This window comes from Crocuta crocuta, unplaced genomic scaffold, assembly GCF_008692635.1.
Source record: "Crocuta crocuta isolate KB4526 unplaced genomic scaffold, BGI_CrCroc_1.0 scaffold95, whole genome shotgun sequence".
NCBI lineage: Eukaryota > Metazoa > Chordata > Mammalia > Carnivora > Hyaenidae > Crocuta > Crocuta crocuta.
In genome coordinates, this window is record NW_027530971.1 from 13,829,386 (window position 1) to 13,853,965 (window position 24,580).

Genomic DNA, 24,580 nt, shown 5'->3' on the forward strand with positions numbered 1-24,580 from the left:
GAGACAAATAATGCATCTCATTGAGGCAAATAATGCCATTGAAAAAGACTTCTATCTTAACCTTTCTTAAAATGCATTTTGAACAAAACTGAATCCAAATCTATGATTTTCTCAAATAATTAAAGTGTTTAGAAGAATATAATTTATGAAGGATCCTTACTGTGTCATCCTTTACATTTTTATTTATTTACACACTCATTCTTGTCCAAGTTGTTTTCACATCCATGATTTTATTTGGGCTTTACAACTCTAAACATGATGGTTAGGATAAAGGTTGAGTTCAGAGAGTTGAGTGATTTGCTCAGGCTACCCAGCCAAGTATGAGCCATTCCTGAGGTTGCGTTGAGAGCGTGCATTTATTTGACAGCTATTGGTTGTGCCCACGCTCTGAGGACGCTATTGTAGAGACAATCGCTGCTCTCAGGGAGCTTCAGTGTGCGGACTCGTGAGTCAGTTGGCTGGACTTGGGTCTTGGTTCTTCTACTCACTGTTTGACTTGCACAAATTCATTGCTATGTGCCTCAGTTTCCCTATCCATAAAGGGAGAATAAATGAAATACCTCATAGGGTTATGGTGAAAATTAGGTAAATGAATTATTGCAAAAAGCTTAGGATGGATCTGACCTTGAGTAAGTCCTCAGTAAATGTTAGATTGTGTTAGTAGGAGAGACAGACATTAGCTGTATAAGCATGCTTATGAGAGTGTAATGATAGGCTTGAGATAAACAGAAAGGAAAGTAACAGTTCTATTAGGGCTTGGGGCTAATGGAAGTTTCCCCAAGCAAATGGCTCTCACTGGAACTCTGAAAGATAAACTGGTGTTAACTATTCGGTCATTCCAGACTGAGAGTTGGAGTTTTAATTCCTGGATTACATATTCATTTTTAAATATAGTGCAACTCTTAGCACAATTTATTTAAGACCAATTTGATGCTCTAAAGCATATGGAATCAATTTTTTTTTCCTGTGGTGAAAAGAACACAAGCCTGGAAGTCAAAAGACCAAGGTTCCAGGTTGAAGTCTGCCATCAACTCACTGTAAGACTGGGAAGGGTCCTTTAGTCTGCTTCTGGGAATAATTTAGAAGTTCAATCGAATGTTTACCTCTAAGTCTACTAGGGTCTGGCCACAATAAACTGTCCATGGTTTTCCCTTTCCATATGTATGCTGTTTTATCATCATAAAATATTCAAGTCATTACTTCTACTTATGAAAATCCTACCCATTTTCTGAGATCCACCCCAAATGTCCAGAGGGGTGGGTAGGTGGGACAGAGATGACTTTACCTGCCAGTCCTCCTACTTTTACCGAGGAGGGGACTTCCACTCCCCTCCCCAACATTAGCCAGTACAAGAAGACTATTCTTTGCTTTGAGGTGAAATTCATGTAACATTAAATTAACCATTTTTAAGGGAACACTTCAGTGGTATTCAGTACATTCACAATATTATGCAATCACCACCTTTATCTAACTCCAAAATATTTTCATTGTTCAAAAAAAAAAACAAAAAAAACAAACTCCTTACCCAGCAGGCAGTCACTCCACACCTCTCTCAGTCCCCACCCCACCCCTGGCAACAACTAGTCTATTTTGTGCTTCTATGGATTAATCTAAGGAAGACTTCCCTCAACTCCCATCGTTCCCAACAAAATATAACCTTATCCTCACCTAAACTTCCATTCCTTTTCTCTGGTGATACGTTAATTCTATACAACTTGAGAGTCTTTTACCCCTTCCCCTCCCTCTCACCCCAGTCCTCTCTGATTTTGGATCCTTTTGCATTAAGGGCAGTGTTCATGCCACATTAAAATGAATTGTGTGTAGTGGTTTTACCATCAGGTTTCTCAGCCCTTGATTCTGGTGCCACACTTTCATCTACTTACTTAGGTTCCTGGAACTTTAATGTGGGAAGTTGTCCCTCTTAATTGACTCTTGTCACATTGTTGTTTACGACCAGGAAACTGTCCTTATGTGGCTGGAGCTGCAGCACGTCAGCAATACACAGACCTGTGAGGGGTGACAGTGCACAGAAGCACATTAGGGGGCTCCCAGAGTACTTCTTCTTCTCCAAAATTCTTGTAATTTACTTTGAGGCAGAGAAAAATGTGGTATTGAGTTTCCTTCCCCCCTCTCCCTAGGTTTTGCTCTTCTTGCAAGTTCTACTTAGTGATGCTTATTTCTCTAATCAATTAATATTTAGAGAGTTTACTACCATTGGCCACTGTTCTGGCTGATGCAGGCAGATACAATAGTGAACAAGACAGGCAAAATCTTCCCTCCAGTCAGGAAGATATAAACAATATGTAATGAACCATTAGGCAGTAACACATATAAAGAAGGTCGGGTCATGAGGGGGAGCGTATGCTGAGGGAAGGGCCCTCTCCTACGCAAGTTGGTCAGGGGAAGCTCAGAACCTGTGGCAGAGTGAGTCACGGGGCTATCTGGTGGGCAGGACTTTGTCTTCAACATTCAAATAATGGCCATAAATAAAGAGTCCTTATTATGATTATTTGCAAAGTTAAAAAAGTACTCTTTTTGTTATAGGAAAATTAAAACTTATATAAAAAGTAGAACAAATGACATAATGAACTCCCATGTTCCTACTACCCAGTTCAGTGATTATTATCAACTCATGGCCATTTTTGTTTCCTCTGTACCTGTCTCTCCTGCACTTCCTGGAATATTTTGAAGCAAATCCCAGTACCATGTTATTTTATCTATAAGTATTCCAGTATATATCTCTCAAAGACAATAAATCCATTTTATAAACCTCCTTGTCAAAAACAATGAGAGTTTCTTAGTATCATCACATATCCAGTCAGTGTTCTCATTTCCACCATCAATCGTGAACTTCAACCACCACCACCACCACAAAACATCAGTGACTTCCACTAGCCTGGAATCATTTCCTTAAAGCACTGAATAAAGATATTAAGCACATACCCACAACATTTTTTTAGGCACAGTCTGTTCGGCTCCAGGTATAGGCCAGAATGTTCTTAGTTCACAGTTGACTGCTAAGTTAGGGAATGATAGCAGCATTCTGGTGATTCATATGCGCTTTTCCCCCTAGCACTTCAATATTTTTTGCCAGCATGTAATAGAGCTGAACACAAAGTACATTACGCAGCTGAACGCAGCCAGCAAATGAGGAACAGCGTACTATGATATAATGTCCATTCACCCCACTTATTTTCCTCCTGGTTCCATTTGGCTGTCAGCTTCCCCAGACATGTACACATTTCTCTAACTCAGCCACCACAGCCATCCCTCACACAACCTTCTGTTAAGCTACCTTTACTTGTCTTCTTTTTTTAAGATTGAGTACTGTATGTACTATAATGTTTTTTGTTAGAATTTAATAACTTTAGAACTTTATTAGACTTATCGTTCTTTTGTTGCTGTTGTTAGTGCTCTGGTTACAAAACTGCATAGATTTTTTTTTTTTTTTTTTTAGCAGTCATCTCCATCCTATTTTTCAGTGTAGCCAAAGACATTAATACATTATGGAAATAATTTAATGAGTAAAATACTGAATTATAAAAAATCACATAAACATTCTTTTTTTTTAACTTGAAAGAGACAGAAAGTACATGTGAGTGGGGGTATGTGAGCTGAGTAAAGGGAGAGAGAGAGAGAAAAAGATCTCAAGTAAGCTCCATTGTCAGGCAGAACCTGATGTGGGGCTTGATCCCACAACCCTGGGATCATGACCGATGCTGAAATCAAGAGTCAGATGCTCAACCAACTAAGCCACCCAGGCACCCTTCAAATAAATATTCTTAAAAACAATTTACAAATGATATTGATTTGCACTGTTCCATAGTTTGAGAGAGAACTCACTAATGAGTCCTGTTTTTATCCTCCACTTCAATCTCCCAGCAAATCAGAAAGGTTTTAGGAAAGTAGGAACTTGAAACTGTTGCTCATATAATGATGGCTTACAAAAACATTAAATGAACAAAATATGTTCAAAAACATATAGATAAATCTTTTTCATATGAGGTTACAATGAGAGTCTAAAATATGCTATTGCCAAAGTTCTGGGTAGACTGTCAATAAAACGATAAATATATTGCACTGAATAAACTGTTCCTTAATTCAATATATCATGAATTGTTTACCTTTATTTGAAATGCCAACAGCTTGAATTTCCCAGGTACTTAGGAAACCAGGTAGCACCAACTCTATCTGATGCCTAGAAAATAAAATATTTCATAGCTATTACACACAGGTGAGGCTTAGTTAACCTGGAACCAACTTAACATGGTCTATTAATCAGAAATGTTTATAGTTTTCACATATGGGCTCTTGAAGCAAATTGCAAGAAAACAAAGTTAAATCAGTGGCCATCGGTGGGGAGAAAGTAAAAAAAAAAAAGAACAAAGGACAACAAGGGATTCCTTCATTCTCAGGACAATTGTCTCTACACCAACTAAGTTGAACGACATGAACTAGCTGTGTGGGTCAAGAATGCTGGCTTACAGGCATATACGTATGGTTTGCCATAGATTGAATGCTTGTGTTTCCCCCAAAATCATACACTGAAATCTAATCCCCAGTGTGATGACATTTAGAGGTGAGATCATTGGGAAGTGCTCAGATCATGAGGGTAGGGCCCTCATGAAGTGAATTAGTGTCCTTACAGAAGGTCCTGGAGAATTCCCTACTTCCTTTTGTCATGAGGGGGGATAGTGAAAGACGGTTCTCTGTGAACCAGAACATGGGCTCTCACTGAACACTAAATCTGCCAGTGCCTTGATCTTGGACTTCTCAGCCTCCATAACCATGAGAAATAAATATCTATTGTTTATAAGCCACTGAGTTGGTGGTTTTCTTTTATAACAGCCCAGATGGATTAAGACATGGTTCAATATATTCCCATGTTTTGTTTTCATTGCCTGACTTTTACAAATGGAAAGGGCTGTGATAGTTACCAAATAAAAAATTAAATTATTTTCAGTGAACACCACTTTTTTTTTTTTAATTTTTTTTTAATGTTTTATTTATTTTTAGGAGAGAGAGAGAGAGCGTGAGCAGGGGAGGGTCAGAGAGAGAGGGAGTCACAGGCTGAAACAGGCTCCAGGCTCTGAGCTGGCAGTCAGCACAGAGCCCGACGCGGGGCTCGAACCCACGAACTGCGAGATCATGACCTAAGCGAAAGTCGGACGCTTAACCGACTAAGCCACCCAGGCGCCCCATCAGTGAACACTACTTTTAAGAAAAGTAGAGTCATCAAAAACAGTTGACACAAAAGGAATTTTCAGAACATCAAAGTCTATTTAGTCTAAACAGTACTTTTCCTAAGTAGTTATTGTGTGCATGGCACAGTCCTAAGACAGGGATAAATAACAAGCTGTCTGCCTTTAAATAACTTATTCTAGAAGAGGAGAGAAATATGTAAACAAATACACTATCACAGAAGGCAATAAGTACTTCGATAAAAGCATACAAACTACAGTAAGAATGCAGAGAGGTAAGTATTTAATTCTTTGGGAGCCACTTTTTCTAACAGTGTCTAAGCTGGGTTGTCAAATGTGAAATGACTTTTGTCAGGAGTGGAGGGTTAAGAAAGGATTTCCAGGAAAATCTAAGAAAACTGCAAAGAGCAAGTATTGCTGGAGCCCAGAAGGCACAATCAAGGATAGTGGCAAAGGCTGCTGGGAGACGGGCTGGAACTGTTGGGAAGAGCAGTGGATGAGAGGGTCTTAATCTACATAGATTTTGCCTGATGGGTCATGGAGAAGTGGCTTTAGGTGGGGAAATGGCATGATCCGATTTGGATTTTAACATAATCACATGGGTGGCTGTGCTTAGAGACTGAATTAGAGAAGAGGATAAGACTGGAATCAGGGAGAGTAAAGGAGGCTGTTGGGCATCAGGCAAGTCATGATAATGAAAGAAAAATGGATCATTTCTTCAACCCTATGGATAATCAGTTATTTACAGTGTGTGTTTATAAGATGAGGAAAACATTGCCTTCTCTTATTTGTTATGTAGATAAGTAGCATTGGAAATACATACCTAAATGGATGAATACATTATTGGTGTGTTACACACCGCAGTCTGCTTAGAAGTACTGAAACAACTATGCAGAAGTATGACGCCCAGATGTCACCCCAAACTACATGCTCAGTATAAGTTCAAGGTAAGTGAAATGGCATTCTTCTGCAAAGATCAGTGCCCAGTTAACCCTGCTACTGAGGGAAAAATCAAACCAATAGCCAACCAAATTAACCTTGATCAAATGTCAGTGGTATCTTTAATTATCAAAGAAACCCTCTGAAAACTGATAGACCACTTATTTATCATATTTGAATATTTTTAAAAATTCCTAAGGAAAAAACAATAAATCTTAGAATACCTTTTAGAAACATGATATGCTTCCCATAACCCGTTTTCTAAGAAAATCCTTCTTTCAAACATTACTATGTGTTGCCTCGGTATATCTAAATTAAAAATATAAAAACAGAGGGTAAACATAACATACAATAGAGTTACATGTTAAAGCATGATGGCTAATCTTTAAGTATTTTAATGAATTTGATCATTTAATTTTTGTGATATCAAAATAGGAAAATAAAATCCTTAATTTAAGGTGTCAAACATACATTACATGCAAAAAGCAAAATACAGAATGGTAATCTCCCGTAGGTATAAAACAAAATGTTATACAAAGACACAGACACAGGTATAGATAGAAATGTTTATATAGGCAGAGAAAATTTCTGGAAAGATATAAAAAATTTGAAATAATGGCAATGTCTTAGAAAGCAGGTCGTGTAGGGGTCAGGAATTTTTACCTTATACTTCACACTCTTCTATACAGTATTGTTTTTCTAATGAAAACAAGTGCAAATTTTTAATAAAAGGGTAAAGAAGGATGTGCCAAAGCAAATCAACAAAAGGCAAGAAAGGATATAAAGAAACAATAAGGAAGCATATTCAATAGAAAATATAAGAGAACATGAATAAGTATAAAGTTGACAAACTTGAGTGGGCCTAAAATATCTCATTACAAGTTAGACATTCTAAAACAGGTAAAGAAAAGAAAACTTATCTAGAAATGGATTTAAAAGCTATACAACAGCACCAAGTGATAGAGAAAAGTTTAAAATAAAGGGATAGAAAACCATATACAGGCCAAAAACTGACAAAAGATGAGCTAGTAGTTAAATAATAACTTCTGATAAAATAGAATTCAAAACATTTAAATGAGGTAAAAAAGATATTTTATGTGGATAAAATTATATTTTGCTAAAAAGAAGAGATAGGCATAAACTATGTACTCAGGAACACAGCTTTGAAGTACATACAGGAAAATCTGTAAGAAATACAAGGAGACACCTGAATCCATAACTCACATGAAAAATAAATATAATTAACTTAAAAAGTTAGAAAAAGAACAATAAAACAAAACAAATAAAAGTAGAAGGTGGAGATTAATGGACTATATAAAAAAGAAAACAATTATAGACATAATTAACAAAACTAAACAATTGTTTCTTTAAAAAGACCAATATGCCCACCAACCGTGTAGGAGAGTGCCCGTTTCTCCACATCTTCACCAGCGTCTAGAGTTCTCTGATTTGCTCATTTTAGCCACGCTGACTGGCTTGAGGTGGTATCTCAGTGGGGGGAGGGGGGGAGAGGCAAACCATGAGAGACTCTTGAATGCTGAGAACAAACTGAGGACTGATGGGTGGGGGGAGGGGGAGATGGGCATGAGGGAGAGCACTTGTGAGGATGAGCACTGGGTGTTGCATGGAAACCAACTTGACAATAATCTATTTGTAAAAAATAAATAAATAAATAAAATAAAATTCTTCCAATTTTGCTAAAAAAATAAAAAATAAAAAGACCATAAGTATGACAGAGAAAGCTCTGGCAAGTCTAATCGAGAAGAAAGGAGGACATGAATTAACAACAGGGAAGGCATTATGCTAAGCAAAATAAGTCAGGCTGGAGAAGGACAAATATATGATTCCACTCATAAATGAAATCAAAAAAACAAAACAGTAAACAAACAAAAAGCAGAATTAGACCTATAAACACAGAGAACAAACTGATGGTTGCCAGAGGGGAAGGAGGTGAGGAGTTAGGGAAAATGGCCTCCCCAGTCACGCAATGAATAATAAATCATGCGGACACAAGGCAGAGCATAAGGAAAACAGTTAACTGACAGAAGTTTTTTAATGGTTATCCTTAAATATTTTATTGATTTTCCTCTAAATTTTATTCTTTGGCTTTTTTGACCCTGTAGATTATAGTACTTTCATATATTTTTTTAGCTAATACAAAATATTTCTATCATGTGCATTCATAAGTTTAGGAGGATTTCCCAGCAATATCACTATTATTGAAGATTTAAGACAAGTTTTATATTTTAAAATATTTTTCAGAGTTTACTTGTTTATACCCTTTTATAAGTTCATGGAAAGGCAGAAGGAAGTTATTAAATGCTTTTTTAAAAAAAAGTTATTTAACGAAGAAAAAATTGTAGCTCTGAGAGGTAATAGATGTTAACTAAACTTATTGTGGTAAACATTTCACAATATATACATAATTCAAATGATTATGTTGTACACCTTAAATTTACACAGTGTCATATGCCCATTCTATCTCAATAAAATGGGGAAAAAACTAAATCTAAAAAAATTTAAAATAATAAATAATTAAAAAGTTACTGACTGTTTAAAGGGTCAGATTAAGCTAACATTGCAATATTTTTCTTAATTATGATCATGTCTTAACTTGCATGATCTCCACAGTAGTGCAGTTAAGTAGAATTCAGATGAAACCAAGGAAAATAGGTGGAAAAGTAGGTCAGTAAAATGAAACAAAATTTTAATAAATTGTACTCATCAGAATTTTCCATGAAACCATGTGAAACTGAACTAAAGGAAACTCTTTTTTGTGTATACTTATTGGGATTCCTTTTCCTTCTAAAATTTCTTATTGAGGGCTATGCTTTGTGGCAGAATCAAGAACGATATTTTGATTCTTCAAAGTCTACTACTGTCTTTATGCAAGATTTTAAGACCCATGTGTGGTCAATGGTATGTGCACAAAATGCGTATCACAGAGTTATTCAGTCAGATATTTCCATTTCACAAACTAGCTCTTAGAGGATAGATAATGACCTACAACCGCTATACACTGAGTTAGTGAGACTAGGGTGACTAGTGGTATCCAAACTAGTATTACTGCCTCTGACCACTCTGGGTTTTTTTTTTTTTTTTCAAGCCAAACTGGCGGGAGTTTATACTTCATCTTTTCTACATTAAACCAAATTTGGAAGTACTTCTTCCTATGGCAGCGCAGACTCGGCTTGGTACCTTCTTACTGTACTGTACACAAATAAGGAGTGCTTACATATATCATCCCTTCCGATCATTACAGAGATGTAAGAAGTCTCCCGCAGTTGATCTGCCAGCTTACAACACTGAGAGAAAGCTCTGGAACAACGTGGGCCAAACTTAATCTTCGCAGCTCTCTGCTCGCAGCTCTCCTCCGTTTTAAAGGCTCCGTCACAACAGCACTTCCGGATGAGCGGGTGTTTGAATGTGGATGCTGAGATAATACAACTGCTCTTAGCCAAGTACAGATACAAAGTCTTGGGGCTAGACTTACAGGCTCTGGTCCATCTTCCTCCTTGGTATCCCCTGTTCCACCCTCTCCAGCACCAATGATCAACCGGCCTCTGCTGGTACAGGTATCAGAATGGGAAGCTGCTTCCTCTCCAGACCACCTGTTCCATTTCAGGGAGCTCTAATTGCTGAAGAACTCTTCCTGACATCTTCTAAACCAAATTCTCACTCCTATTACTGGTGCTGACATAGGTACTCATGGAATTAATCCTTTTGTGCAGCAAAAGTCACATAATCACCACTTTCTTGAATATTTGAAGATAGTCATCATGACTACCTAAATCTCATCCTTTCTCCAGTTAACATCCCTGGGGCTTTTTTATTTGGACCATGTTTTCATGGGATATGGCTTCAAAGCCCTTGTATAGTCACTCTCCACTGGACACTCACTTGGCCAAGCTGGTCAAGCCAGTTAGCACAAAGCCTGAGTGGATGAATAGAAGAGTAAGAGCTTTCATTTAGGTTGCCCTCCTGTTTTCTCAAAAAACACTGAAAGGGACCTTAGAACTGGTCATGTCTTCTCTGTCATTTAGAAAGGAGGAAATAACGGTACAGAAAGGGGAAGAGACTTGTCCCAGTGGACGTAGCTGCTAAGGAGGCAGAGCCAGGGCTGGAGCTGAGAGGCAGCATCATAAAGTGAAAAGGCCACTGGGCCACAGAACGGAAGCTCTGACACTTGTGGCCGCGCTACCTCTTCCAGTCATCTGGACTTGGCAACACAGTTCAGTTTTCAGAAACTCACTTTGCCATCATTAAATGATTATAGTTTCTGCCTAGCCTAGGTCAGAGAGTGTGGCTTTGGTGAGAAAGAGCTTTAAAAAGAATAAAGCACTGGGACACCTGGGTGGCTCAGTCGGTTAATCATCCAACTTCGGCTCAGGTCATGATCTCAGGGTTCGTGGGTTCAAGCCCTGCATCAGGCTCTGTGCTGACAGCTCAGAGCCTGGAGCCTCCTTTGGATTCTGTGTCTCCCCCACTCTGTGCCTCTTCCCTGCCTGTTCTCTCTGTCTCTGTCTCTCTCTCTCTGTTACTCAAAAATGAATAAACATTAATAAAACTGAAAAGAATAAAAAATAAAAAGAATAAAGCATTAAACATTAGTTCATCCTAAGCCAAGTGCTTTACCTACATTATCTCATTCAATTCTCCTAAGAGCAGAGCAGAGAGAAATTGTCTCTGTTTAACCTGGCAAAGATCACATAGCTATAAGTAGTAAGCTGAGACCCAAACCTGGTCTCTGATTCTAAAAACATTGTTTTATGTGATGCCTTCTAAATATGCCTTTTTGGCAAATACCTGCTGGAATGGGGGGGCTTTATATTATTATCATCATTATTCTATTAATAATATCATTATTAATAACATCTATTAATGATAATATCATCATTACTATTAAATTACAATACCTGTAACTCCTTGACATTATTGATAGTATAACTAAAACGTAAGTGCTATATTAAAATCGGTTCCTTCAGACCCATCTTCCAAATAAGCTCGCCAGTTCCTGAACATCAAATGGATTGAAGTAGTGCCCCTCAGAGCACAGCAGTCACTTGTATAGTGGGCTCTACTGTCAGTCTGACCTGTGTCACTCACTATCCCAAGATATTGGACATGTTACTTATTATTAAATTCTCTGGACCTTGATGATTTCATCTGGAAAATGGAAGTAATAAGAATATCTACTGCATGAGATTGGTGTGAGTGTTCAACGAGAAAATCTGATTATGAGGCATCCACAGTGCCTGGCATGTAGTAAGTGCTCAATTAGCACTAGCTATTGTTATTTCATCCTAAAGTTCATTAGACCTAGCTTTTGTGAGAACATGGTGGAAGCTACATATTTAAATGCCGCACCAGCTACCCTAAGAGAGAGGAAGATCTATGAGACTATTAGAAAGAAACCAACTCTATCCTAACTATAGAGAATGGCTATAGTGGTGACCTATTTTTTTTAAGTTAAGACTGCGCTAAATTTGCTTTACTCCTATAAAGAGTAAAAGCTGGGTGTTCCTACAGATCTTTTCATCTGTTCTATATCAGTTAGTTAGAATGAGAAAATGTAGCAGATCCTTGATCACTTCATCATAACTTCTGAAAACAACATGAAACTTTGGAGCACCTAGACTTTCTATTTCGTCCTTTAATTCTCTTCTTGATCTGGGAATTTTCTCCAATGATCCACCTGTTAAAAAACAGAGAGAGAGAACATCCCTCAGAATAAATGCTTCCATCAGATTATCTAAATTACCAGTTCACAGAATGAACCGAGTATATTTTATCAGAGATCTGTTCTATTTCCCACAACAATTCTGATCTATATACCCTTAATACAGGGATCTACATGAGGAGAGTAAGCATATTTTTGGTAGCAGTATTATTATTTGTTCTTTGCTAAAGTATGACCTCAAGAAGCTCAAACATAGTAAGACAGAAAGCATCAAACACACACATTTTTAAGGGTGTTCATTCATCTCTTTAAAACATATTTAATGAATGCCTTTTGTCTCCCAGTTAGAGAACACAAAAATCAGTAAAATCCTATCCCTATCCTGGATATCACAAAAGTCTAAAGACATGAAATAGGGGTTTCATTCTATTGATATTATAATGTTAGATTGAGTATAAAGGGACGGTTAGGGGGTGCCTGAGTGGCTCAAGTCAGTTAAGCGTCTGACTTCGGCTCAGGTCATGAACTCATGGTTTGTGGGTTTGAGCCCTGAGTCAGGCTCTGTGCTGATAGCTAGCTCAGAGCCTGGAGCTTGTTTCAGATTCTGTATCTCCCTCTCTCTCTGACCCTCCCCTGCTCTTGCTGTCTCTCTCTCTCTCAGAAATAAAAACATTTTAAAAAATCTTTAAAAAAAGGGACTGTTAGGTGCTAAATTCAGTTTTCCTCCACAAATTCATGTTAAAATCCTAATCCCGTGTCCCTCAAAATATTTGGAGATAAGGTTTTTAAAGAGGTAATTAAGGTTAAATTAGGTCATTGGGTGGGTTCTTATAACAGGAGATTAGAACACAGATATCTACATTGGAAAGACTGTGAGGACACAGGGAGAAAGTGGTCATCTGTAAACCAAGGAAAGAAGGCTTAGAAGATATCTACCCTAGCTAGAGGCAAGATGGCGGAGAAATAGGGAGCTCTGTACATTTCTCCTGCACTCATCTCTCAGACAGGGAAAGCCTGATGTCGTAGGACACTGAGCCACAGGAGTTTGGGAAGAGAAAGAGACAGAGTACACTGGGAAGGAAACCTTATAAGTGCTGTGAGTGCGAACTGGGGAAGATAAAAGCGGGCGGGACCCAGGGATACGGAGGTTAGGGGAGGGAACCTGGCTTGCATGCAGCTGCGGTGAGTGATAAAACCGGAGAGTGGTGGCAAGCTGCTTCGAGTCCAGGGAAAAGGAAAGGAAAGCTGAGATTGCTCATAAAACCGTCCCGGGAAAAGAGAAGATATCTACCCTAGTGATATCTTGACCTTGAACTTCTGGTCACCAAAATCTGTGGGGAAACAGTTTCTGTTGTTTAACCCACCCAGTCCGTACTACTTTGTTATGGCAACCCTAGCAAATTAGCACAGGGGAAGAGGTCAGTTCTCCAAGGCCAGCTTGGGAGTGGGATTGGAAGAGAAAGTGAAGCTTGAGCTTTTGTGGCAAATTATAGGAGAAAGGCAGGCCGGGCAGTGGTATGACAGAATAAGACTCCTTCTAAGGTGCTCCCCAAGGAGACAAGTGAGGTTTGATCACAGGGCCTTAAAGCAATACAAGAGAGGAAAAGATCCTGAAGCAGTTTAATCCCACCTAAGATAGACTTTATTCCTTAGAGGGAGTTGGTTGCTGGTGAGAAGGTTCATGCAGAGTGCTGACAAGCTTATCAGAACTGTGTTGTGGGAGTAAAGGATGGAAAAAGATATCTCATGCAAATGGTAATCAAAAGAGAGCAGGGCAGCTACACTTAGACAAAATAGACTTTAAGTCAAAATTATCATAAGAGACAAAGAAGGGATGTTAAATAATGATAAAAAAGCCAATCTACAGGAATATATAACAATTATATATGCATCTAACATCAGAACGCCTAAATATATAAAGCAAATATTGACAGAACTGAAAGGAGAAATAGGCAGCAATATAATAATAGGAGGAGACTTCAATATTGCACTTTCAATAATAGGTAGAACCTCCAGACAGAAAATCAACAAGGAAACAGAGACTTAACACTATAGACCAAATAGACCTAACAGACATATACAGAGCATTCTAACGAACAACAGCAGAGTATATATTCTTCTCAAAGGCACACAATCCTTTTCCAGGATAGATCACATGTTAGGTCGCAAAATAAGTTTTAACAAATTTAAGAAGATTGAAATTATGCTAAGTATCTTTTATGACCACAATGGAATGAAACCAGAAATCAATAACAGAAGGAAAACTAGAAAATTCACAAATATGTGCAAATTAAACAACATATCCTTTTTTTTAAAAAATATTTTTATTTATTTCTAGGAGAGAGAGAGAGAGCATGAGCAGGGGAGGGTCAGAGAGAGAGGGAGATACAGACTCTGAAATAGGCTCCAGGCTCTGAGCTGGCAGTCAGCACAGAGCCCGACGTGGGGCTCGAACCCACAAACCACGAGATCATGACCCAAGCGAAAGTTGGACGCTTAACCGACTAAGCCACCTAGATGCCCCTAAACAACATATTCTTGAACAACCATTAGGTCAGAGGAGAAATCAAAAAGCAAATTAGAAAATACTTCAAGACAAATAAATATAAAAATTCAACATGTAAAAACTTAGAGGATGCAGCAAAAGCAGTATTAAGAGTAAAGTTCATTGCAATGAATGCCTAATTTAAGAAAGAAGACAGATCTCAAATAAACAACCTAATGTTACACCTCAAAGAACTAGAAAAAGACCAAACCCAACCCAAAGTTAGTAAAAGAAAGAAATGAAATATAAAAAAATCAATGAAACTAAAACTTGGTATTTTGAAAAGATAAACAAACTGGCAAACCTTAAGCTAGCCTAGCTAAGAAAAAAAGATAGAAGAAAGAAATAAAATCAGAAACGAAAAAGGAGACATTACAATGATGCCACAGAAATAAAAAGGACCACAAAAAACTACTATGAACAATTACATGATAACAAACTGGATAACTCAGAAGAAATTAAATGGATAAATTCCTAGAAACATAAAACCTACCAAGATTAAATCATGAAGAAACAGAGGGACCAAACAACCCTATAACTAGTATAGAGTTTGGGTCGATAATCAAAAACTTCCCGAAACCAAAAGTCCAGTACCAGATGGCTTTACTAGTGAATTCTACCAAACATTTAAAGATAAATTAATTCCAATCCTTCTCAAACTCTTCCCAAAAATTAAATAAGAAGGACACTTCCAAACTCATTTAATGAGGCCAACATTACCCTGACACGAAAGCCAGTCAAAGACACCAACAAGAAAATAAAACTACAGGCCAAAATTCCTTGATGAATATAAATGCAAAACTCCTCAACAAAATACCAGCAAAGAGAATCCAACAGCATATTAAAAGGCTCATACACCATGACTAAGTGGGATTTATACCTGGGATGTAGGGGTGGTTCAACATGTGAAAATCAATCTGATGCACCACATGAACAAGTAAAGAATTAAAAGCTATACAATTGTCTCAATAGATACAGAAAAAGCTTTTGATAAAATTTGTCACTCTGTCATGATAAAAAGTCTCAACAAACTGGGAATAGAAGGAAAGAAACTGAACATAATAGGGACATATATAAAAAGCCACAGGTATCATACTCAAAGGGAAAAAACTGAAAAGCATTTCCTTTAAGATCAGGAACAACAATGATGCCCACTCTCCCTCATTTCTATGTAAGATACTGCTGGAGGTTCTAGCCAGAGTGATTAGCCAACAAAAAAAAGGCATTCAAATCAGAAAAGAAGAAGTAAAATTGTCCTTGTTTGCAGATAATATGGTATACATAGAAAAAACATTAAAACGCCATAAAAACACTATTGCACTAATAAACTTATTCAGTAAAGTTGCAGTATAAAAAAATCTACATAATCAGTGGTGTTTCTATACAGTAACAATGAACTATCCAAAAATGAAATTATGAAAACAATTTAATTTACAATAGCACCTCCCCATAAAAACCTTAAGAATAAACTTAGTTAAGGAGGTGAAATATGTGCTTGCTGAAAGTTACAAACACTGATGAAAGAAATGAAAGAAGACACAAACAAGTGGAAAGACATCCCATGTTCACAGACTAGAAAACTTAATATTGTTAAAATGTCTGTGCTACCAAAAGTGATCTACGGATTAGATGCAATCTATCAAAATCCCAATGGCATTTTTTTACAGAAACAGAAAAAGCAATTCTATAGTTCATATGGAAGCACAAAAGACCATGAACAGCCAAGTCAATCCTGAGGAAGAAGAATAATGCTGGAGGTATCATGCTTTCTGATTTCAAATGATATTACAAAGCTACAGTAATCAAACAGTATGGTCCCAATATAAAGACAAGCATGCAGACCAGAATAGAGAGCCCAAAACCAAATTCATGCATATATGGTCAACTGATGTTCAATAAGAGTGCCAAGAGGGGCGCCTGGGTAGCTTAGTCGGTTAAGCGTCCGACTTTCGCTTAGGTCATGATCTCGCGGTTCGTGGGTTTGAGCCCCGCGTCAGGCTCTGTGCTGACTGCCAGCTCAGAGCCTGGAGCCAATTTCAGAGTCTGTATCTCCCTCTGCCTCTGACCCTCCCCTGCTCACACTGTCTCTCTCTCTCCTAGAAATAAATAAAAAAATTAAAAAAAAAAAAAAAAGAGTGCCAAGAATACACAACGGAGAAAGGCTGTTCTCTTTAACAAATGGTGTTGGGGAAATGGGATGTCCACATGCAAAAGAATAAAATTGGGCCCTTGTTTTATACCATACACAAAAAATCAACTCAAAATGAATACAGATGGAAATGTAAGATTTGAAACTCCAAAATTCCTAGAAGAAAACATATGGGAAAATCTTCATGATATTGGTTGTAACAATGATTACATGGATACGATATCAAAAGCACAGCAACACCATTTGCAATGACATGGAAGAAGTTAGAGTGTATTATGCTAAGCGAAGTAAGTCAGGGAAAGACAGATACCATATGATTTCACTCATGTGGAATTTAAGAAACAAAACTGATGAACATTTGTGAGGGGGCAAAGAAAGAGAGAGGGAAACAAACCATAACAGACTTTTAACAATAGAGAACAAACCAAGGGTTGATGGAGGGACAGAGGAGACGGGCTAGATGGGTGATGGATATTGTGGGCACTTGTTATGATGGCACTGGGTGCTGTATGTAAGTGATGAATCACTGAAATCAGTATTGTGCTGTATGTTAAGTAGAATTTAAATAAAAATTTGAAGGAAAAAAATATTCCTGAGGAGCTACAAAATAAAAATAAAACAACAACAACAAAAAACAGCAACCAAAACAATAAACAAGTAGAATTGCATCAAACTTAAAAAGCACAGCAAAGGGAGCAATTAACAGAGTGAACAGATAACCTATGAAAGGGAAGAAAATATTTGCAAACCATATATCTGATAAAAGGTTAATCTCCAAAATACATAAAGAACTCCTAGAAATCAATAGCAAAACAAAACAAAACAAAACCACCACCTAATAACCCAATTGAAAAGTGGGTTAAAGACACAAACAGACATTTCTCAAAAGACGATATACAAATGGCCAACAGGTATATGAAAAACTACTCAGTGTTACTAATCATCAGAGAAACACAAATCAAAACCACAATGAGAAATCACATCTGCCAAATTGGGTATTATATATAAAAAAAAAAAAGATAAATGTTTACAAGGATGTGGAGAAATTTGAACCCTTGCACACTGTTGGTGGGAATGCAAAGTAAGACAGCTGCTATAAAAATTAGTATGGAAGTTCCTCAAAAAATAAAAATGGAACTGCCATACAACCCAGTAATCCCACTTCTAGATACTTAACTAAGAAGAATTCAAATCAGGATCTCAAAGACATAGTAGCACTCTTATGTTCATTGCAACACCTATTCAGAAAAGTCAAGGTATAGAAACAGCTTACATGTCCATTAACAGAGGAATGAATAAAGAGTGTGTATGTATAGTATTCCATGGTGTGTATGTATATATATGAATGTATATACACAATGTATATATATACACACACATTATATATATACAGTATACATGTGTGCATATGTGTGCCCGTAATACTAATTAGCCTTAAAAGAGAAGAAAATTCTGCAATATGCAACAACATGGATGAACCTTGAAGATGTTATGCTAAATGAAGTAAGCCACTCACAGAAAGGCAAACAATGTGGTTCCACTTATATGAGCTATTTAAAATAGCCAAGTTCACAGAATCAAAGAGTGGAATGGTGGTTGCCAGGTGCTGGGAGAGTCACTAATCAAAAGGCATAAAGTTTCAGTTAAGCACGATGAATAAGCTCTAGAGATCTGCTGTACAACACTGTACCTGTAGTCAACAATAATGTATTTAACACTTCAGTTAACAATTTGTTAATAGGGTAGATCTCGCGTTGGGAGTTATTACCACAATAATATAAAATTTTTTTAGTTAAAAAATTATGCAGTGGGAACAGGGAGGATTTGGAGGGAGAATTACTATAGGTCCAGGAAAAGAGGCTTATTTTCATAACAAGAATATTCAGGTTAGTTGGTTGAAAACGGTGAATTACCATCTTGTTGGGAGTCACCTCCGTTTGCATTGGTGAGGACGGTGAGTCCTGCTAAGTGGAACACTTCAGCACTATTCCTGCCACCACTGCTTCCACAGTCCTGGTCACTTTTAAGTAAAAATTGCAGTAACTGTTGAGAAAGGAAATCATTCCCCACCCCCCCAAGAAAAACAGTTAGTGGCCATTATGGGGAATACTTGAATTGTAGGTAATGTTCGTTGCGAGTCTCTCACTTATCAAATGTTAAGATCTAGTTCCCTGGTTTTCCCAAACCCTAATGCATTTCACTGGGTTTCACTTCTTGAATATATACTATCAAAATTCACTCAAGAGCTAAGCCTTAAACATATAACTTCGATATGGAAGTTCTTGGGAAACTCCTTATGTTCTCCCTTCTTAAAGCTTTGTACATACATTGAATAAAAAAATACCTTTGCATAAATGTATGAATGAATGAATCAGTAAACAAAATATTCACTACCTTTCAGGGTCCTTTTCTAAGCTCTAGTTTCTAAATTTTGAGAGAGATGTGACCCTGTGTTTTGTTGCTCTACCCAGGATAGGGCAGAACATTAAAATTGGTTAAGGATACTCAGTGAATTATTTTTGATAAGGAGGAGGGTTGACTCCTCTTGAGAATTCATAACCATGACCCATGTGGCCCCCTGAGAGTGGCTGGGGAGGGGGCAGGAGCAGACAAACAGCTACTCATGGCCATAGTGTTCATGTGTAGCCACATAGTCTCCCACACCATCCCCTCTCCATACCTCTTTGCATTTAAAACATTCAACTCACCAAAACCCCAGCATTTTTATTCACATCTCTTCTCTGGAGTAAGAAATTTAATTTTATATATTAGCTTAAAAGGCATCCACACACATGTGCTCTCTCTCTCTTTCCCTTTCTCTGAGAGTCAATAAGGTTATTTTTAAAAAATGGTTTAGTAAACAAGATGATATCATCAGTCCCTGAAAGGAAGCTAGTTTGGAACTGATTGCATCTGAAGGTTTCTGAATGTGGATTTAATTACATTTTAGTTTATTCCCAGAGAAAACTGCATTTTAGCATTTAACTGAAGGAATAAAGTGTGTTCATATAAAACAAAATAAATTGGAGAGTAAATTAACGGGGTAATTATCCTTTATATGTCTAAAAGGAAAACTAAAAGGGGTAACTCAGATCAAACAAGTTCACTCAATTCCACCCTGTGCTGGATTCCACACAGCTCACACAAGTAACCTAATCTGTGTCTTAGTTTTCCTCATTCATAACACGGGAATTCCACTAACAAGGTCTCAACACATTTTAAATATCTTTATTGTTGGTTTGCACCTCATAGGATTGTTGTCAATATTCAATAGGATAATAAATTAAAAGGTCTTACAATATAATACTCAGTATATAGTGTTCAATAAACATTAGCTGGTGGTATTACTATCCTTAAATTTAACTGAGAAGACAGACATTGGTACAACCATATCTGTTTCCTTGCTTCTTCTCCCATGAGTGATCCACAGAACACTGAGAGAACCATGGAGGCCCCCTGGCCCCGAGCCATGCTAAGCATCAGTAATGACAGCATTTACTCTACTTAACTCTTTCCATGGGATTTTTGCTTCTTTCTTGGATGCTATTGATAGCACTGCTCACTGATGATAATGCTACCCACGATTCTGACTGAGTTTCCATAGTGAGAGATACAGTTTCGTTTGGAGAATATATATCTTTATTTGGAGACAGATAGATCTAAAATGGGTTGAAAAAAAAAACCTCAAGGTGAAATTAAACACTTACTCAGGATGAGCTCAGGCTAGGGAGAGGGTCTGTGGCTCACCTGAAGCTGGTTGCCACATTCTTCTTTAATATTTAGACAGACTGAGTCCGATACTAATTCTGTTATCTGCTGTGCTGTGACAATGTAATAGACCAGGAGATGGGCTGCAGGAGCCATGTGCTGAGTCACAGAAATGTTTAAAATCTGGTAAGATGAACCTGGAAGTTTCTTCTCTGTGCCAAAGTGTATGATTTTGCCCTTAGATGAAATCTAAAAATACATGACAACAAACATCAAAGTGGGCTTAAAGCTGGACTAGTAAGTAGGCAATGATTTAAAAAAAAGAGAGAATTAACATCCCTTGGGCATCTACTATGCATTCGGTATATAGAGATGGACATAGTTAATCCTCACAATTGTATGTTGTGATTTCATTCAGCCCATTTAGAAGTTGTAGAAATTGAAACTCATAGATGTAAACTGTCCCATTATCTTAAAAGGTTCCTCTCTCAGTATTGATAAGGTTATTGCTTATTCCAACAAATGGCTTAGTAAACAAGATGATGTTATCAAGAGCTGAAAGTAAGTACTTTGGAACTGTTTGCTTCTAAAGTTTTGTTTTTGAACATGGATTTATCCAGGAAGTGAACTCTGATCTTCCTGACTCAAAGCCCATGTCTTTTTCAATATATCATGCTGCCACCCTTGCTAGTTTGTATTTTAAACATCAGTGAACAATGTCTGGAATCACTAAATTTATTCTTGAGCACAGGACTTAAATTCTTCCCTTTGTAAATAAGGCATGTTCTGAAGGAACGTTAGCAAGGCCTTAGGGATCTAAAACATGATAATGCTCTGGTTGGTGGTGAAAATATTGCTGAGGTCACTGACTAGTCTGGAGACTGAATGAAGGCTGTGATCAACTCTTTTGTCATGATGTGCAAAGAATATCAGTCCAAGATTCACAAGAACTTGAACAAAATCCTAAACCTACCACTAACAACTTGTGCGTATGTCAGGTCACTTGACCACCCCAATTGGTTCCATTGTCTACGGAGTTCAAAGAGGTGTTGTGAGGCTCTGTCATAAGGATGTCTGTGAATGTACTTTATAGATTATAAAGTGCTATGTAAGTTCATCCATTCATTCACTAAATATCAGTTGGGTACTGCTTTGTGTCAGATAAGAAATCATTTAAAGGATTATTTGCATAAGTAAAGAAATGCTGCAAGCAGGGGTCTAGATGAATGTAAAATATTATTGAGCTTACCAAGTAATTGTAGTGTGTAATCTTGTCAACATATGGACTTCTAGGGGTAATAGTTATGCTCAGATGTTCCCCCACACGCACACTCTTATGACTGTCTGTCCAGCTAAGGGAAAGGAAACTTTGACTATGTGATGAGTAGGTCACTGCTTGATAGTCATTGCTGGCCTGATATTTTTCTGGAAGGTCTGGGTCATCAGTTCTGACCTAAAAAGACAATGCGAAAAAAAGTAACACACTGAGGCTTAACATGATGATGATGATGATGATGATGATGATGATGATGGTGGTGGTAAATGTTAACACTTTTCCAGTACCCACTTACTTCCAGGTCTGGCGTTTAATGCTTGACATATGTCAATGTATCCACATATTTTATACATCTCTCAACCTTCACAACATCTTATGAAAAGGCAAATTAGTATTCTACTGCCTTAACATCATGGTAAACCATATTATCAAGAGTTTACAGAAAAGGCTGTTAATTTAAAAAATAGTAAAGTTAACTATGAAAATCTAGGCTTTTGTAGAAGAGTGAAGTCAAAGAAAAGATCTTAGATCTAAAGTTGGCTCTTTCTTAAATGACATGCCAGCTTATTGACTCATTTCTTTCTGCCACAGGTTGGCAGGAACTAGGAATTTGGGGAGAGGGAAAATGTGGGAAGAGATGTGGCAATAATTCTTTTTTTTTTTTAATGTTTAATGTTTATTTATTTTTGAGAGGGAGTGAGCGAGTGTGAGCTGGGGAGGGGCAGAAAGAGAGGAAGACACAGAATCCAAATCAGGCTCTAGGCTCTGAGCTGTCAGCACAGGGCCTAATGTGGGGCCTGAATCCATGAACCATGAGATCAATAATTCTTAAAAGCTGATAGAGATATTGATTGTGAATGAAAATAGTTGTGAATAATTTCAATTCTTAGGAAAGTAAACAAGATTTGTTCTTGAGGGCAAAGTGCAGGGTACACAGGGCACTCTTATAAACATATGTGCCATGCTGTACCAGTTCTTGAACAAGAGAATGCAGTCACCTATGTTTTCCTTGAAGCTGAAGAATTAGATGCCATTCGCTGGGGAAGGTAATTTGATAACAAGAATAAAGGAAAAATGGTTCATGCTATTAGAGGAAAGGGAGACTATGACATCTGGCCCTTGTTTCGGTTTGGAAAGAGATGTACATTCAGCCAATTAATGTTTAGTGATCCCTAATATGTGTCAGGAACTAAGCTAGTTGCTGGGGACTCAAAGGTGAACAATATAGACATAGCTCTTGCCCTAAGAAACTTGAAAACTTGAGGCTTTCAGAGAGTAAAGGATACCTACCCTGATTAGCACAGGGTACTTAGAGAAGGCTCCTTGGAGGACATGATTTAAAAGCTGACCCCCAAATAAGTAGGAGCTGGGGAATCAGAGAAATGGATGGAGAGTCCAGGTAGGGGTACAAAGGCCTTGTGGTAACAGAGCACTGGGTGTTAGGGGGCTGCAAACTCTCCAATGAAGCTGGAGTTTGTGGAGCCACAGGAAGAGTGGCAAGCAATGACTTTGGAGTGGGGAGCAAGGATGAGGTCAACTGAGGTCATATTTGTGTTTCAGAAAGATCACTCCACCCCCTTTGCTTCAGTGAGGAGAGTGGGAAGACAGTGAGGAACGGGGTCGCTGTGGGGCCATTCTCTGAAACAGGGTACAGGGAGGTCTAGGGTAGAGGCTGGCAGTGGCCCTCAGTTTTAGACAAAGCAATGTTTAGCTTCTCTGAAATATTCAAGAAAAAAATATGGTGAAGGTGGTGTCTGTAGGAATCTTATCGGATGAGTCTTCAGCATAAGGTATGAGAGCAGATGGAATGACAGAGTAAATGTGTCAAATAAAAACTGTGTCACATAAGAAGAAAGGAAGGTCTGAATAGAACCCTGAGGATCACTTCCATTTAGAGGGCAAATTAAGGATTATTATTCCAAAATGGAGGCTACAAAGAAGAAAGCAAAGAAGAAAAATAAAAAACGAGAAAATGTGGCATCACAGAGGCCATAACATTGCTTAAAGAAAAAGACAATTGTCAGTCACACCAAATGTCTTAGAGGCGGCAAGAAAGACAAGAACTGAAAACTATCCAGTGGTCATAGCAAACGGCTGATGGATATTTTTGGTGAGAGTAGTTTCAGTGACATGGTGGGGGTAGAAGCCAGATCTCAGCAGCTTGAGGAGGTGTGGAAGGGGGAGAAGAATGTAGGCTGTTCTTCAGTAGAATTAGCATGGGACCTGAGGGAGAGATGGTAGCTGGAAATACTGGACAATAGAAGGCTGTATTCTTCTTCTTTTTTTTTTTTTACAAATAGTTTATTGTCAAATTAGTTTCCACATAACACACAGTGCTCATCCCCAAAGTGCCCTCCTCCATGCCCATCCCCCCTCCCCCCCACATCCATCAGTCCTCAGTTTTTGTCAGCATTCAAGAGTCTCTCATGGTTTGCCTCTCTCCCTTTCCCCCACCATTTCCGCCCTTCTTCTCCCCCTTGTTCCTCTGTCAAGTTCCTCCTAATCCTCCTATACGTGCAAACATATGATATTTGTCTAGAAGGCTGTATTCTTGAATCCTCCTGGCAAAATCTAAATTTTCTAGATTTGAGTAGTATTCTGTTTAGCATAAGAAAAAATTATTTCCTAATTACAAAACTGACAGATTCATGCCCTTTGTGGAATGTTCAGTGCACTACACTTTATTACCTATGCCGAGAAGTCGAATGTTTCAGAGTTGTTCACTAGATTTATGCATAAAATCTCACTCATCTTTCCTGTATCCTCGCTATGATACAGACTGAGGAGACATTTGAAAATACAACAAATGAGAATTCAACTCACATTAAACTCCAGTGTTGTCACATCAGAGGGAATGTTAACCACAAATGAAGCTACTCCATCATTATAATCTGTTGTACTTTTTATTGGATCCAGTTCTCTCTTCTGAGTTTTACCAACTGCTTTTGCTTTCAAGGTTACCGCAACCCCTCCTATGAAATCAGCAAAGGCATCCTTCACCTGTACCTGTTGACCAAATCCATTTTATCAGTTAACACTGATTCTTTACAAAAAGAAAACCCCCCAAATAATCCCCTCCTTC

The 24,580-nt window shown here is 37.9% G+C and overlaps 1 protein-coding gene across 1 annotated transcript in view; it reads right to left on the reverse strand.

Moving 5' to 3' along the window:
- LOC144236168 (complement C5-like) overlaps nt 1-24,580 on the reverse strand; it is a 59,377-nt gene that overhangs the window by 2,799 nt on the left and 31,998 nt on the right. Inside the window, 10 exon segments of the mRNA XM_077769777.1 lie at nt 1,884-2,007; nt 4,125-4,198; nt 6,365-6,449; nt 9,376-9,573; nt 11,773-11,835; nt 18,428-18,557; nt 20,024-20,173; nt 20,262-20,471; nt 21,472-21,675; nt 24,322-24,504. Of these exon segments, the coding sequence (XP_077625903.1) occupies nt 1,922-2,007; nt 4,125-4,198; nt 6,365-6,449; nt 9,376-9,573; nt 11,773-11,835; nt 18,428-18,557; nt 20,024-20,173; nt 20,262-20,471; nt 21,472-21,675; nt 24,322-24,504 (1,383 nt within the window). The 3' untranslated portion in view covers nt 1,884-1,921.